Genomic DNA, 16,017 nt, shown 5'->3' with positions numbered 1-16,017 from the left:
AGCTTTAGAAATAGAATCTTCCTATCCATGAACAGGATGTAATTTCACCATTTATTAGATTTCATCTGCCTCCAAAAGATACCCAGAATCCAATGATTCTCATCATCTCCCCTGTTACCAACCTGGTCCAAGCCAGCATCATCTCTCCGCTGGTTAAGCACCATTGCCTCCCTACTGGCCTCTCTGCCTCCACGTCACCTCCTCAATAGCCTATTCACCCAGCAGCCAGGATGATTCCCATGGCCTTTGCACCACCGAAAATCGCCTTGTAGCCCCAGTGGCGGCAAATGCCACACTTTGGGAAACAATGGTTTAAATACGTGAGTGAGTGGATGCTGACTCTATGTAAGACCCTGGGGATAGAGAAATGAGCGAGTAAGGGGTCGTCCCTCGGGGAAACCAAAACGGAAAACGTGGCGCCAGCCCCACACCACGGTGAGGATGAGCTCGGGAGCTCATGATGGAGCCAGACGCAAAGGCGGCGCGCGCAGGCGCTCGCGCCCGGACCGGCGGGTGGCGGGGCCCAGAGCGCAGCGACTGCGAGGCCGTGTCCCCGGGCCCGCGCGCGCGCCGCCGCCTGGCCTGGCCTAGCGGCTCCGCACGGGGACGCGCTCCGGGGACGCGCTCCGGGCGGCGGCGGCGGCGGCGGCGCGCGGGGCAGCCGTGGCGGGACAAGCGCTTCCGGTGGCGGCGGAGGCGGCGCCGAGCGGGTCCTGAGAGCGGCGCGGGCGGCGGCCCGGGGGGAGCGGTGAGTGGCGGGTAGCGGGCCCGGGCGCGGGGGGCGGGAAAGACACTGGGGGCCCGGCGGAGGGGCGCGGGCTGGAGCCGGGGCGCGCGGCCGCCGGCAGGTTGCGAAGAGCACCCCCCCGCACCTCCCCCGGCTGGGAGGTCGGACGCCCCCTGGCCATACCTGGGACTCCCAGTGCCAGGGGTGCCTGCACCTTGGGGACCCCTGGCATCCCGCTGCCTGAGCTCCCCACCTCCAGCAGCCTGACCTCCCCTGGGGTCCCCCGGAACCCCCGAGGTGAAGTGGGTCCCCCCGGATGGGAGGGGGCTCAGCCATCCACGCCCGCACGCGCTCCGCCACGCTGTCCCCGCGGCCGCGTGACGAAACTCGCCGCGGGGAGGACACCCAAGATGGCTGCCGCGGGGACAGGCCACGGCGGGGACGCGCGCGAGCGACTGCTGGGTGGCCCGGTGGCACCGACCCCCCCCCCCCACCGCCCCTCAAGCTCCGAGCTCCCGGATTCTGCCCCTGGCGCAGAGCGGGGCTGCGGGGCCAGAGCAGATCACCTGTTCCCTGCCCTGCAGCTAACTCCCAACCTGGTAGGGAAGGGACAGGCAAGTGGTTGGCATAGCAGTGACCCGGCTCGGACCCTGCATTTCTGTGCTGCCTAACTTGTCACAGGCCTCCAACCTTCTCAGAATGACAGTAGCCACGATGCCTACTAAGTGTGTGCAGAATATTCAGGTCCATTTACTTCTGCATTCGTCCAGCCCCATGAGGTGCTTGGCCTTGCCTTCCTAATCCAGATGGGAAAGCTGGGGCTCAGAGAGGTTGAGTAAACCGCCTAAGGTTACACAGTGGTCTGTAGTCTCAGCTTCAGTGTTACTTCCTCAAAAATGTTCTCCCTTGGCCGAGTTGTCTGAAATTGCCCCCTCAAGCACACATCCTTTGTTAGATTACCCCAGTGTTTTTTCTTTAATAGCATTTGTTTACTTGCTCTTCTGATTCTCTGCTTGTGATCAGGGCTCATGTTTTGTGTTTGTCTTGCTCATCCATCTATCACCTGCACCACGTAGACCCTCGCTGAGTGTTTGTTGAGTGCCTGAGTGGAAGAGCTCAGCCGGATTGACTTCAGTGCTCGGGCACTTAACCACTCCATGGGCAACTGCCTTCTGAACGCCCCCCGGCATTTTATTTGTACTTCTCTCAGAGTTGTGATCTCTCTTCTATCTCATCTTCTACATTTTCACTCGGGTGCCTCTAGATTTTTTCATCCTTTGCCCATCCCCAGTTTTCTGAACTCTTTCCATGTTCCAGGCATTGTAATAAGTGCAAGGTGGGTATCCAGACGAGTAAGGAGGCTTTGCAGCTTTTACAGTGCTGAGCTCAGTCTTGCCAAATAAGATCTGTAAGATGGGCGGGAAGTCTCTGGGAGGATGAGTGGAAGCTTTACCAAGAGGTTTAGGGACCTCGGGCATCTAGCTTGTTAAAATGATGGTGTTTGGAGAGGAGTATCAGTTCCTATGCAGTTCTAATATGTAATTGCTCTAAGTATGTATTCAAGGGTTAGACTGAGGGTGCAGGCATTTAATTTAGATCTCATGGGCTTTCAGGAAAGGGATGTTATCTGTGGTCGAAGCTCTCAGAGAAGAAGCTGTATAGCAAGGGGTAGCTGTCATTCAGGCTTAGTAAAATATTTAGAATGCTTTTAATATTCTGTAAAAGTTTTCTGAAGTCCCATGTGGATGGGTATAGTAAGGTGTTACCTGAGGATGGGGGGGTGGGGAATATCCCTGGGGGGGTGGGGAATATCCCTTCACCCTCTTCACTTCCTGCAAAGGATGCTGAGAGGACACTCAGAGCAGCAGTGACCCTTAGAGCAGATCCATCATCCAACTTCTTTGCTCTCTGATGCCTTAGAATGAAATATGGCATCTGCATCCTACCATGCAAGCAGTGGTTAGGTTCATGTGGTTGGAATATAATCATGAGTGGAACCAACCTTTTGCTTGAGGTTAAAGTAACAAATCAGTAGCAGTAAGTCACTTTTTTAAAGGCTGACTGTTTTCAATTAATTATTAAGTTAGAATTAATTAACAATTATTAAATTATAAAGTTAGAATACATGTCAAACCTACACTTCAGGATACAAAGTTGAAAGTTATTATTTTTAGTTAATTGCTGTTGGTAAAATACTTTCAGAGACAGTATATATCATCTGTGATTTGATTCTTTAAAGTAGGTGGCAAAATGTGGAACTGAATGTATCCAAAGTACTGCAGTTGGTAATATTTTATTATTTTTACAGGCTTATGCCACCATCTCAAGTATAAACCAATAGAAAAAAAATTTTTTGAAGTGGATAAGAACTTCTCTCATCATAAGAAATTAAGTAACCAAACCCAAAGTTGATCTTGAGGACCACCGAAACAATGATTGTACTGTCACCTGGGAGTTTTGAGGTTAACATAAGAGTGGGATCTGCCTTGTAGGGTGGGAGGTGGGGGCAGAAAAGATGGTGAGACAGACAGAAGGCAGTAATTCCCCATGTCTTCCTGATTCTCTAGGTCTCCATCTAGACCTATCCTAGGAATAGAGGAGGGTATGCAACAGAAAGCCAGTGCTGAGTGGAAATGCCCTTTGAAAGAATCTACTTCCTAGCATGGGATTCGACTTTCTGATTTATCATTTGATCTTCTGGGTGGCCACGCCCATAAGAAAGGAACGCTGCGTACAGATAACCAGCTTAAAGGCAAATTAGGAAACTAATGCTGTTTAATGCTGTTAATGCTGTTTAGCAATCCTCCTTGAGTGATTGGATCGTTCTTGCTGGATGTCACCTCTGGCCCTGGGAGGGTCAGGAGTGGGCTATAAAGTCAGATAGAACCGCCACTTCTGGGCTGGGTCATCTTGGGCGTGACACTTGATTTCTCTGCATAACAACAAAATAGGGGGAAATTTCATAGAGATCTGCAGTGAGAATTTAGCCATCTAGTCACACATGGAGAGCCCAGTGCCCGGCACACAGTGGACTCTCGGCCACATGACTTTGCAGTGACGTTGGCAGGGCATTTCACACCTCCAGCCCTTAACTAAATAAACCAGGGCGACCAGAGTCTTAACTCTTTCAAACTGCAGTTCTTTTAAGTAACAATAAGTTTCCAGTTTAATCACTGAATTATCATTGTTAATGTTTAGCCAGGGTTAAAGGTCTTTCTTACCAAGTCCCTAATAAAGCATGTTGCCTGCTAGTGTGTTTTCTGTGAAATTTTGGAAAATTCTTTTTTTTTTTTTCCCCCAGTAGTTAAGCATTTTCTTGGCATGCAGCTGAAAGTTTGCAATGAAGTTTATCTTAGAGAAGAGTTCTTTTTCTTAGACGTTTCTGATCATCCTCGGGCTGCTCAGGCAGCCAAGCACCATTCCATTCCCCCCGTCTGAGCCCACCAGCACCACCTGCCACTGCGTTCATGGGCAGAACATCAGCCAGCGAGGACAGGAGCCCCCACACGTGGAGAACGGCTGGTTAGTAATGATCCTGTATTGGTTAGCCGTTTACACTTAATAAAGGTTAATAAAGCACAGCTTCTTGTTCACCTTAGTTTGCTAATGCTTCCAACTCTGTCAGCCAGCTCTTGCCTCCATCTTATAGATGAGAAAGTTGAGGCTCAGAGATGTCAAGCGACTCACCCACTGACTTGCCTGGAAAGGACGGGCAGAATCATGCCTCTAGTCCAGATTGCAAAGTGCTCTGAGTCCAGTTCTCATGCCGTGGGCTGTCAGGGTGGGTGCTCAGGGGACCGGGCCTCAGGGCATGGGAGCCTTCCTCAACTGGAACCCCGGCCAGAAGGAACAGGCCCAGCCACCACCGTGAGTGGCCCTGGAGTCATTTAACATTTCTGTTTCCCCCAAAAGAGGGCAGGAATCATCCCTTAACTGGTAGGACATTTTATGATCTATTTATAAGCTTTATGTTCTTGGCAGCGTAGTGTTACCCAAACTTACCTAATCATAGGATAACCCTGGTATATTTCTTTTTTCTTACTTTTTTTTTTAAATTGAAATGTAGTTGATTTATAATGTTGTGTTAGTTTCTGGTGTACAACATAGTGATTCAGTCTATATATATATATACACGTACATACACACACACATACATACATTCTTTTTCATTACAAGTTACTCTAAGCCACTGAATATAGTTCCCTGCGATATATAGTAGGACATTGTTGTTTATCTGTTCTGTACATAGTAGTTTGTACCAGCCAATCCCAAACTCCTAATTTATCCATCTCCCCCCCGAATGTGTAACCATAAATTTGTTTTCTATGGCTGTGAGTCTCTTTCTGTTTTGTAAATCAGTTTATTTGTGTCATTTTTTTAGATTCCAGATACAAGTGATATCATACGATATTTGTCTTTCTCTGACTGACTGACTTCACTTAGCTTGATCATCTCTAGGTCCATCCATGCTGCTGCCAATGACATTATTTCACTCCTTTTTACAGTTGAGTCGTATTCCATCGTATACATATCTCTCCTGGCATATTTCTTAAATATCAAATTCCTAGGCTTCTCCTCAGCTTTACTGAATCAGGATGTCCGGGATGAAGTTTTCTGGGTCAGAACCACCTCTCTAAGGAGCAGGGATTCTGGAGCCAGACAATATAACATCACATTCTGGCACCACCACTGACTTGAGCAAGCTAGCTTACTGCCCTTATAACCCAACTGCTATGATGATTAGACAGGATATTTAAAAGGAAAGCTCTTAAAATATGTGTTTTTTAAACACTAGTGTTGTTATTAAGTGACATCCTAATTTTGTTGATGAACAGGCAGAAACTTGAAGCAGTGGGATAATGTGTACAAGGTCACAGAGTCATCGGTTGGAGCTGGGATTGGAGCTCAGATCTAGTGCCTCCCCAGGTATAAACTCCTGCCCACGACACATCCCTTCCCTTATCACCCCCATCTGAGGAGTCCAAGTTACAGGACATTTAGGGAAGGTGTGGCGTAGAGCCAGGAATTCAAGTTCAGTTAGCCAGCTGGTTCAGTAAACTTACTTGGAAACGAATCTGATGCCCATTGTCTAGTTGGAGCGGACTGTTCACCTGCCACAAAGGTTCATACGTGGCGGGAGGTGGTCCTGGCCTCGGACTCCTGGAATGGTCCTCACCTTTGTGTAGCTATGCGCTGGCTGTGTACCATCTGACCAAACAGGGAGGCAGTGTTGCCCTCCCAGAATTGTTCACGAAGGTTGTGATGCAGCTTAAGCAGAAAGAAGATGGAGTGAACTGCCATTTCCGGTAGGCCTGTAATGTGTAAGGTATGAGTGCCTTGTGAAGAGAGAATCTTTGTCATGGCACTCATTTTGGCCCTCAGAGCTTATAAATTCTGTGGCTGAGTTACTGTGAATTTTAAAGCAGGTTTACTCCATGGAAATAGTGAGTATTTCTGAAAAGTGTGTACAGTTAGGGATGTCAGAGTCATTCATACTCTGGTGTTCTGTAGGATTTACCCAGGCTAGTAATCTGATAACTCAGATGAAGGCTTCATCCGCAGAGGAGGGTGATGTCCAGACACAGCTAGCTCTGCATGGGAAGCGTGTCTCTCAGCGTGTTTGGGGGGATTTAGGCTGTATTCGTTAGGGTGTTTGTTTTTCAGCTTACTGGTTACTGTGTGTTGGGTCTTTCCAAATCCAGGGCCAAGCCATTGGTGGGTGCAGGAGAGGCCTACGGTGCATGTTTAATGAGTAAATTAATTTTGTTTATAAATGAATGAATGAAAAGACTTGGAGAAATTCATTTTGATGAGACTTCAAGATACTATATTTAACCAAAACCTTAGCCAAGAGGTTGAATTTCAAGGTTTTTTTTGTTTTTGTTTTTATTTTTTTGCTTCCTCTAAGAGATTATTTCTGTCCTCTTGGAGGGGTTAATTAATGTTTTAACATGTGTAGCAGGTATAAGATGCTATCTTTAGGAATGACTCATTTAAATGCAGTGTAATGCTATATTAATGGTCCCAGGTACTTAAAATACTCAGGTTATTAATTTTGTCTCCAAGTGACAAAACTTGGACTTTCTTTCTTTGCACAAGTGGTGTCAGTTGCCACAGAAGATTTTTTTTAAATCTCACTTTTTTTTCTCGTACAAAAAATTTTTTTTATATCTTTAAAATCCTAGTTTTTCTTCAAAATCATTCATGAAGAAGATTCTTTTTGGAGGGGGTGGATAATTAGGTTTATTTATTTATTTTTAGAGGAGGTCCTGGGGCTTGAACCCAGGACCTCATGCGTGCTAAGCATGTGCTCTTGAACTCTTGAGTTACACCCTCCTCCCTGGAAAATATTCTTAAGGCAGAACTAACACCCCAATTGGTCAAGTGTCAGGACGCCCCGTTATAACCATTTAAATATACAGAGACCTCCTTTCACTAGTCGGTTCCTCTTAATTTCTCTGTTCCAGACCTTCCAGCGTCCTTTGCTTCTCTACAACCCCGATTCCATCATTTCTTCAAATCATGGATACTGAATTTGTTGCCATCAGAAGCCCGCTGGTAGGATTTTGTCAGCCGTAACATTTTGCAGTTGACCACCTGCGGTGGTTAAACCAGCTGGTACCTGGTTAGTAAAGTTCTCCTGGGGAGCTCCTCATTTAGTCCGTCAGTATCTGTGATGTTTCCACCCTTCCTGCCTCTCCTTCCGTGGCCTCTCTGAATTTCTGAAGCTGTTTCAGCCATTCTGCTTAACCGTCAAAGCCTCAGGTAGATGTGTCAAAGAGAAGATCCTCCCACTGGTGTCTTCGGAGTCCCTCCAGGGCACCTTCCACTTGTTTGGGTTGTAAAGCTGATAAACTCACCTTCTAGCACACACTCTTTGGCGTCCCATGCAGTCTGTCCCCTTGAGATGTAGCATTTTCCCTTATCCCTGCCACCTCTGCAATTGGAAGATGTATCTTGTTCTCTGAAACTGTCTTTTGAGCCATCATGGCTTTGCAATCCTTCGTGCTGTCCTCAGTGTCATCCTGAGGGCTGCACAGCAGAATGACTTCCTCAGTGTCCTCTGCAGAAATTCCTTGTTGAGAAGCACTTGAAAAACTGTCACCATCCCCTGTCTTGAAATCTGTCAGAACCGCGTGGTTAGCGGTGCTTAAGAACGCTCTGAAAAGGTGTCTGGTCTCTGACCAGTTTCACCCTTAATGGGGACAGAGGGAGGAAAGTTCATGGCCAGCAAGTTCAAGGATGGCTGCGCTTTTTCTGCATAAACCCGACCATGGGGACGCCAAATCCATTCTTCCCCTACCATCCTGGGGACGTGGCTTTCTTGCCAAGAAGGTGCCGGCTGCGGCCCTTTCCTCACAGCCCGGCTCACCCCTCGATCCGTCGGTTGGGGTCGGTTGGTACCGAGTGTGCAGGGTGGAAACCCTTAAGCACAGACTGCAGCATCCAAGGCCGCCCGCCAACCGATGGGCTCCCGGGATGCTGCAGACCTCCGACCAAGTGACCAGGACCCCCAAGCCCCAGCGGTCAGGGGGGCGGAAAGGGGACAGGCCCCAGGGACCCGGGCATGGCAGCCAATAAAACTAGGACTCCTAATGGTTAGAAACTGGTTACTGGGAGTGGAAAAAAGTAAAAACTGTTCTTGTGCTTGAAGGTTCACGTGTGAAAATGCTTGTCTAATTGGAACATGGGATTCATAGTTAATAATTAGAATTGTATCTGCTTTGGGATCAGCTGTCTCTGTAAGTGTTGTTGCGGCATTCCTGATTAGCCTTTATAAAGGTTTTGAAATTGGCGGGGGCGGGCACAGGCTGTCCCGTCTTAGTTGGTATTTCTTACGTCCATGTCTAGTTCCATTAAGGTCCTTTTTAAGTACGGAAAACAGTGCTGTGTTAACATCCTATTGCTACTTAACGTATCGCCACAAATGTCATACCTTAGAATAAATGTATATTGTCTTACAGCTCTGGGGGTCAGAAGTCCAAAAACTGGTTCTGTGTTGCTTTTGGAAGCTCCAGGGAGAACCTGTTTCCGCTCTGTTTCCACTCTGTTTCCAGCTTCCAGAGGGCATGGCCTTCCTTGGCTGGTGGCCCCGCACCGGCCCAACCTCTCCTTGTCCTCCCCTCTGCTTCTCTGACTGCCTCTCCTGCCTCCCTCTTTTCTCTTGTAGGGACCCTTGTGCTGGTATCAGGCCCACCTGAATAATCCAGGCTAGTCTCCTAGTCTCAAGACCCTTAACCTAATCACACTAGCCAAGTCCCTTTGCCATGTGAGGTGACATATTGAGGGTCTGTGGGCACTGGGGCCTGGACGTCTTTGGGGAGCCATAATTCTGCCCACCACAGGTCTATACAGAATTGGGGTTTTGGTGGGCTTCGCCTGGAGTCTGAAGGTAAGCTGGTTTCCTCCCTAGCTGGGCAGACAAAGGAGTGCTTGTGAGTGACATCTCAGAATCGCACTTCCCACTCCTGTAAAAGGTGCATAGTAGGCAAAAAGCACGCCGTTGTGAATACTGACATAGAATGTGCTGCCTCTGGCACATAGTAGGAGCTTGCACTTTTGGCAAGCGTCTAGCCCAGTTCCTTGTATGTAACAAGAAACTCCAGAAACGTCGGGGTTCCTTTCCTGTCTGTCTGCTTTTGCTTCTCCTGCCGGAGGAGACCTTGTGAGGCCTCCACAGTCCACGTGTGCTATGGAGTCACCATAGGGTTATCTTGGTGCAGAACTTCATAATGTGAGGACACTTTTCCATTTAAAAGGAAAAAGGAGGGCCTTAAAGCTACTGATTCTGTGAAGACATCAATTGATATACTTTGCTGGGGGAGAGGGAAGTAGCTAAAAGGGACTAATGTAGTCAAGAGTGAACTGGCTGACCAGTGCCCAGGAATCCAGTCTGGCTTTGGGTCCTCCCCAACTTCCTACTGCTGCCAGCGCCCGTGGCCCAACCCGGACAAGATACCTCCTGCTCTGTGCCTCTGTTTCCTCATCTATGTGATCAGCACAGTGGGTAGATCGATTTTAAGGCCCTACCCAGCTCTTATGCAATTAGAACATTTTTATTTTTTAAAGTACTGTGTTATAAAACCAGATCATGTTTTGATGACCTGACCTAAAGTTTGCCTTCTGTTTAACAAATTGGAGATGGTTTGTTATTAAGAACTCTATGAGGAGGTGGGTACAGCTCAGTGGTAGGGTGCCTGCTTAGCATGCACAAGGTCCTGGGTTCAATCCCCAGTACCTCCATTAAGAAAAAAAAAATTAAAACTAAATAAGTAAACCTAATTACCACCCCCCTAAGGGGAAGAACTCTATGAAAGCTACATTAAAAAAGTTTTTTGTTACATACATTAAGTATAAAGGGGGAATGAATGGTGAGAGTGAGAATTATACCTTAAAGGGAAGAAAGATACTTGGTACTGAATTTTATGAGAAAAAAAATCAGTATCAGATATCCCCTGGGGGGCACTGCGGATTGCCCAGGCCCGAGGGAAGGCATAGGCAGAGCAGGGAGAGATGCAGGGAGGGAAACAGCCCCCAGCTTCATGCAGAGTGACAGCCTGGTGCCCGGGGAGCTGGAGCTCTGCACCCAGGGCGCCTGCAGAATCCCATGCTAGACCTGCTGGATCCGAGTTGCTAGAAGAAGGACAGTGTGTGTCTTTTTCAGACGCTTTCCAGGTGATTGCAGTGTGTTCCGTTGGTTGGAACCACCAGTCTATGCCAGCAGCTTTGCGGGAAGGGACAGTGTCCCGAGGAGGGAAGTGTAGTGAAGCAGTATTTCGATGGGCTCAAAGCAGGGCTGGGTGTAAAGGTCTGGACTGCGAGGTGGCCCTGTGGCCCTGTTTCCTTGGAAACTGCAAAGTTAACAAGACTTGTAATGTTGTATCCAGAAACTCCCTCATCAGGTACTCCGCGCCTGGCCTGGAAACGGAGGCGCCTTTGCTGTGTCAAGAGTGGGATGTTCCACTCTTCCTGGCATGATTTCAGACAGCAGAGTTTCTGACAGTCTGCAGTTGTGGAGAACCAGGTTTCTCAGTGAGATGAGAAAGCGGTGGTCACCCGGAGAAGGGGGTTGTCCTGACGCTTGACAGCTGCATCGTGACGCTGGGAGAAACATGGGTTCCCACTGACTTCACAGCTGAGTTTGTGTTCATGTTCCCAGCCTGCTTTATGAGTGCTGGGGCTGAGTTTTGACTTTCTCACTCGCACTGACCAGCTGCTGCACATTCGCATAGGAATCTCGTTTCCTCACGTCTGTGGACCTGACACTCGACTTTGACCCAGTGGGCCATGACGTGTGTTAATTTGAGATTCTGATGAAGTACAGGTGACAGGCCTCTGTCATCTAACATACCTAAGAACTAGTGAAGCACTGAAAGATAATGAAAAATGACCTGGAAAAGAAAGCCACTATTAGAACCATTATTAGAACTGGAAGAAAAGGGGACAGGTACAAGAAAGCAATGGTTTGAAGCCTTAAGAGAGAGAAGATCCTTTGACCTGCTAATAGCATGTAGAGAGATTCTAGTTTAAGGAAGTCACCAATCTACAAGGAAAAAGATTAGTAGACAAGGATACAGCTTTCGTTATCATGGCGACAAATTGAAAGGAACATAAACATTGTAGGTGTTGCTAAATACCCAAAATGAATATTCTGTGCCGTGGGGAATGCTCTTGAAATACATGCAAGAAACAATCAGGATATTAAAGTACAGAGTATGATGGCAACTTTATTTTTTTAATTAAATGATAATATGTATAGAAAAGGAAATATACCAAAATGTCAACAATGGTTATTTCAAGCGTGGCTAAATTATAGCAGATTTTGTTTCTTCTTTATTTCCTACAATAAGCTTATATTATTCAAAATACTACAATAAACGTGCGTTACAGCAATACAGAGCAATTCTAAAAATAAGCGTGTGTTACTCAGAGAAAGATATTAGTTACTTTTGGGGAAAAAGTCATGGTTCTTAGCCAGAAAATAAGTATTTTGTAAGGAAAATTACATGCACCATGCTATTACTGTTCATGGGGTTGTCAAAATGTGTTTTTCCCACTATGACCCCATTAGATTAAAGAACAGAATTTTTCATTTTTGATTGGTAGTTTATATGCCGAATAAGGCTGAATGAATCTGCATCTTTTTTTAATTATAGAATTTTTAGCGTGTGAGCCTTTTTTGCATAATGAGTCACTTCTACTTGTAGGAATAACAAATTTAGTAAACCAGAATGCGGCAGTAGTTTGACGTTGGTTGGTTATTTCATCCAGAAAAAGGGTTTCAAACTTCAGACCCTCTTACTATGAATGTTATTTTTAACTTTTTACATTGTTATTTTTTTCCAAAAGTATTTATAGATTTCCAAAAGTAAGGGATGATGAAATACTATGTATTTATAAAAAGAAGTGCATGAGACAATTACTGAAATTTGATTAAGCTTAATTGAGATTTACAGACAAATGTAGCTTTGGACTTAGAACGTCTTTCTGCCGTTTATAGCAAAGTTATTTTTGTAACTAGGAATGTACATAACTCTTTCTTTGAAGATTAGTGTGAATACAGAGTTTCTAAATGTACAGTGACATCGTAAGTTTTGAGCAGGCTTTTCTGTTTGACCCTCCACAGTCCAGGACGATGTCTGGAGAACTCCCACCAAACATTAACATCAGAGAGCCCCGATGGGATCAAAGCACTTTTGTTGGACGAGCCAATCATTTCTTCACTGTGACTGACCCCAGGAATATTCTCTTAACCAATGAGCAGCTAGAGGATGCAAGAAAAGTGGTGCATGATTACAGGTAACATTAGCAATTATGCTTTTTTGACTTAACACAGTAATGGGTCATCATGTTAGCCTGTTGCCTTTAAACCTTCCCTTAGTGATTTTTCAACATTTTTTTTTGCAATTATTTTTACAAAAAAAAAGTAAAAAATAGGAAGACATGTTTTATCCCCCATTGCTGACCCTTAACACAAATATCCAGGGTTTTTCTTTTTGGGGGTTTTGTTTTGTTTTGTTTTGTGGGGGAGGTACATAGGTTTATTAATTTTAATGGAGATTGGTGCCCAGGACCTCATGCATGCTAAGCACACACTCTACCACCGAGCTCTATGCTCCCCCCCCCAGGGTTTGTAATAACCTGAAAACAAGACAACCACCCCTCCAATTCATGGGTACCAATCTGTGAGGTCCCCTTTCCTAGCTCCCTGCCTCCTGCTCTCCAGTACAACCACCCTTGCATCCACATCTTTCTGTCTCCAGATGGAGACAACATCATGCAAAAAGCAAGTTGTCACAAATTAGGGTAGGTTGGTTGCTTCTGATATAAAACCCCAATGAATAAACCCCACAGATGGGATCTCAGATGGAAAGAATGCTGATGGCAGGATTTACGGGTTTGTGATGGACTCCTTCAGCTCAAAGGGCCAGGCGTGAGGCGGGAGAAAAAATATGCTCTAAGACAGTGGTGCCGACTTTTTTTTTTTTTTTTTCAATTAAAAAGAAAATTTGTATACAATTTTTAAAAGTTACACTCCATTTACAGTTATTACAAAATATTGGCTCTATTACTCATGTTATACAGCACATCCTCGTAACCTGTCTTACACCCTGTAGTTTATACCTTCCACTCCCCCACCTCTGTAATGCCCACCCCTCCACTAGTACCACTAGTTTGTTCTTTATATCTGTGAGTTTGCTTTTTTTGTTATCTTCACTAGTTTGTCATATTTTTTAGATTCCACATATAAGTAGTATCATCCAGTATTTGTCTGTGTCTGACTTACAGCACTCAGCATAATGCCCTCCAAGTCCATCCATGTGGTTGCAAATGGCGAAATTTCATTCTTTTTTGTGGCTGAGTAGTATTCCATTGTGTATCTATACTACATCTTCTTTATCCCTTCATCTGTTGGTGGACGCACAGCTTTCTTGATAGAAGACCATGTAAGAAATAGTCCAGGCTTTTGTGGACCATAAAGGGTTTCTGTCTTATTCTGCAGAACACAGCATATTCTTCCTAGTTTCTTGGGGGTTTTTTGTTTGTTTCCCAGGGCTTTTTGTTTGTTTTACAATCCTTTAAGAAATATAAAAAGCACTCTTAGCTAACAGAGTGTACAGGCCACAGCCAGTTTGCTGATTCCTGCTCTTGGGGAGAGTTGGGCAAAAGCTGAGAACCGGGTTAAGTGGGAGCCCTGAGCCTAAACGTGCCGCGAATGATCCGTGTTTACATGTTTGACTGTCGCGTGGGGAGTCAGGGAGGACACCCAGGGCGGTCTGTAAACTTTGCTGCCGGACACTGGGAAATGCCCATTTTAAGTGTTTATTGTCTAGTATTGGCTCTTAAAATTTCACTGACTCTACATAATAGTTAGATTGATCACACCATCCGGACACAGATGTTCGAGGTAAATTTAAACTTGAAAACCTTCTAGCTGCCTGTTCCTGGAGCACTGGTGAGGTCTCCGAAATGGACACCTGCCATGTTGTTTGCTGTTGTCTTCCTAGACAGGGAATCGTTCCTCCAGGCCTTACAGAAAATGAATTGTGGAGAGCGAAGTACATCTACGATTCAGCTTTTCATCCCGACACCGGAGAAAAGATGATTTTGATTGGAAGGATGTCAGCCCAGGTCCCGATGAACATGACCATCACAGGCTGCATGATGACCTTTTACAGGCAAGTTATGGCAACGGGACAGCAGTCAGTTTGTTTTACGTTACAGAAGCTTAAAGTACATCTTTGTATGTGAGTTGTTTTCTTGAAATAAGTATCATTTCGTGGGGAGTTTCATTTTGTATAAATGTAGGTCTAGGGGCTTATTTTCCTGTTTCCTTCTGATGAAAGCTACTCTCCTTGTGCCTCAAAGGAGGTTGAGTTTTTCCCTAAACCTTAGAGCCAAAAGAAAATGAGAAAGAAAATAAAAAGAGCCACTAAGCAAATTCTCCTTTTAATCCATTCATATGATGCAGGTGTAAGTATAGGTGTGGGTGCAGACATCTAGGCTTCCACATGCGGTGAGGAGGGACCAGAACGACTTAGGCTGCAAATGGCTTTTTTCCCCAAGAGAAGGGACCTGACGTTAATTGAGTGCCTACTCTCTGCCAGGCTCTCTAGAGACTGAAGATAAAATTTAACTGAATTAACTCCATTCTCCCCGTAACCCGCTGAGTTTGTTGCTGCCCGCATCTGACAAATGAGGGAACTAAGAATCAGACAGCTTTAAATTCTGCCCAGCCCCAGCGATCCTAAGCCTTGGACCCAGCGTTCTCCCTTCTCTGACCCTCTGGTTACTGGTGCTGCCCTTCCCTGTTGTGTGCGGTGCCGGGGTCACAGTGGCGGTGGGTGTGTGACGGGTCGCTCTGTTCTAGGACCACGCCGGCCGTGCTGTTCTGGCAGTGGATTAACCAGTCCTTCAACGCCGTGGTCAACTACACCAACAGGAGCGGAGACGCCCCCCTCACTGTAAAGTATGACCGTACAATGTGACCATCCTCTGCTCATTTGATTCGGTGGCCGTGCTCTCCTGTTTAAAATAGTCTCTCTGTACCAATTGTTCACATTGTTCAGAGCCTTAGGGAGCATATTTTTCAGGAGTGTTTCTTTTCCTCCCTTTCTATCAAGTTGGCAGTTTTTTTGCAGCCTGCCTGCTCAGGGGTTGTCCGTTACACTGTTGGTGGTGCTGGTAGGGGGATCAGCCCCCCACACCCTGGGGCTCCTTCCCCACCATCCCCCGCAGAGCACACAGCGGGCAGCTCAGGGAATGTAGGGAACGGCCACCTGTAACCCCCTGCAGTCTACGCTGTGCGTGTGGACAGATAAGCCGGCCGACAGGAGTAGCGGCCGTGCAGTGTGATCTCTGCAGAAACCAAGGGGACTTTTGTATCTGATTTGTCTTTAAAATAGGTCATCTATGGAGCCCAAAAGAAAATGAATGGATTTAAAATGTTACTTCTCGTTTAAAAAAAAAAAGTTTAGACAGTCTAGAGAGATCATCAGTTCACCAAACCTTTTAGCCTAACTTGTGTAACACTTCAAAGTGTTTTCCTTTTCGTTTTAGCTCTCAAAGTGCTTTTGACCGCCCGTGTTTGTCTGTTATCATCCTAGGGAACAGAGGGTGTTGACATCTGCAACCCAGCCACGCCTGTCACACCTTCATTTCGCCCGATCCTTGAATTAAAATTTATTTTGAAACAAGAGAGGACTGCTTGGGCTTCGCTGCCTTTTCAGAATGAGACAGTATTTTTATACAATAAGATGTCGTTTAAAGAAGGACAGCACTGCATTTTT

At 46.1% G+C, this 16,017-nt stretch overlaps 1 protein-coding gene across 5 annotated transcripts in view; it reads left to right on the top strand.

Moving 5' to 3' along the window:
• Positions 1-596: 596 nt before the first annotated feature.
• Positions 597-16,017, top strand: part of SFXN1 (sideroflexin 1) — a 33,440-nt gene continuing 18,019 nt past the window's right edge. Inside the window, exons 1-5 of one of the 5 annotated variants that reach the window (XM_074350266.1) lie at positions 617-748; positions 7,195-7,285; positions 12,354-12,526; positions 14,236-14,406; positions 15,099-15,197. In XM_074350266.1, coding sequence (XP_074206367.1) covers positions 7,250-7,285; positions 12,354-12,526; positions 14,236-14,406; positions 15,099-15,197 — 479 coding nt within the window. In that variant the 5' untranslated portion in view covers positions 617-748; positions 7,195-7,249. Of the gene's footprint in view, positions 749-4,084; positions 4,250-7,194; positions 7,353-12,353; positions 12,527-14,235; positions 14,407-15,098; positions 15,198-16,017 lie in introns of those variants that run through there. The other 4 variants (XM_074350267.1, XM_074350268.1, XM_045510082.2 and 1 more) reach the window with 4 other exon arrangements.

This window comes from Camelus bactrianus, chromosome 22, assembly GCF_048773025.1.
Source record: "Camelus bactrianus isolate YW-2024 breed Bactrian camel chromosome 22, ASM4877302v1, whole genome shotgun sequence".
In the NCBI taxonomy this organism is placed as follows: domain Eukaryota; kingdom Metazoa; phylum Chordata; class Mammalia; order Artiodactyla; family Camelidae; genus Camelus; species Camelus bactrianus.
This window is presented reverse-complemented; position numbering and strand designations above follow the sequence as displayed.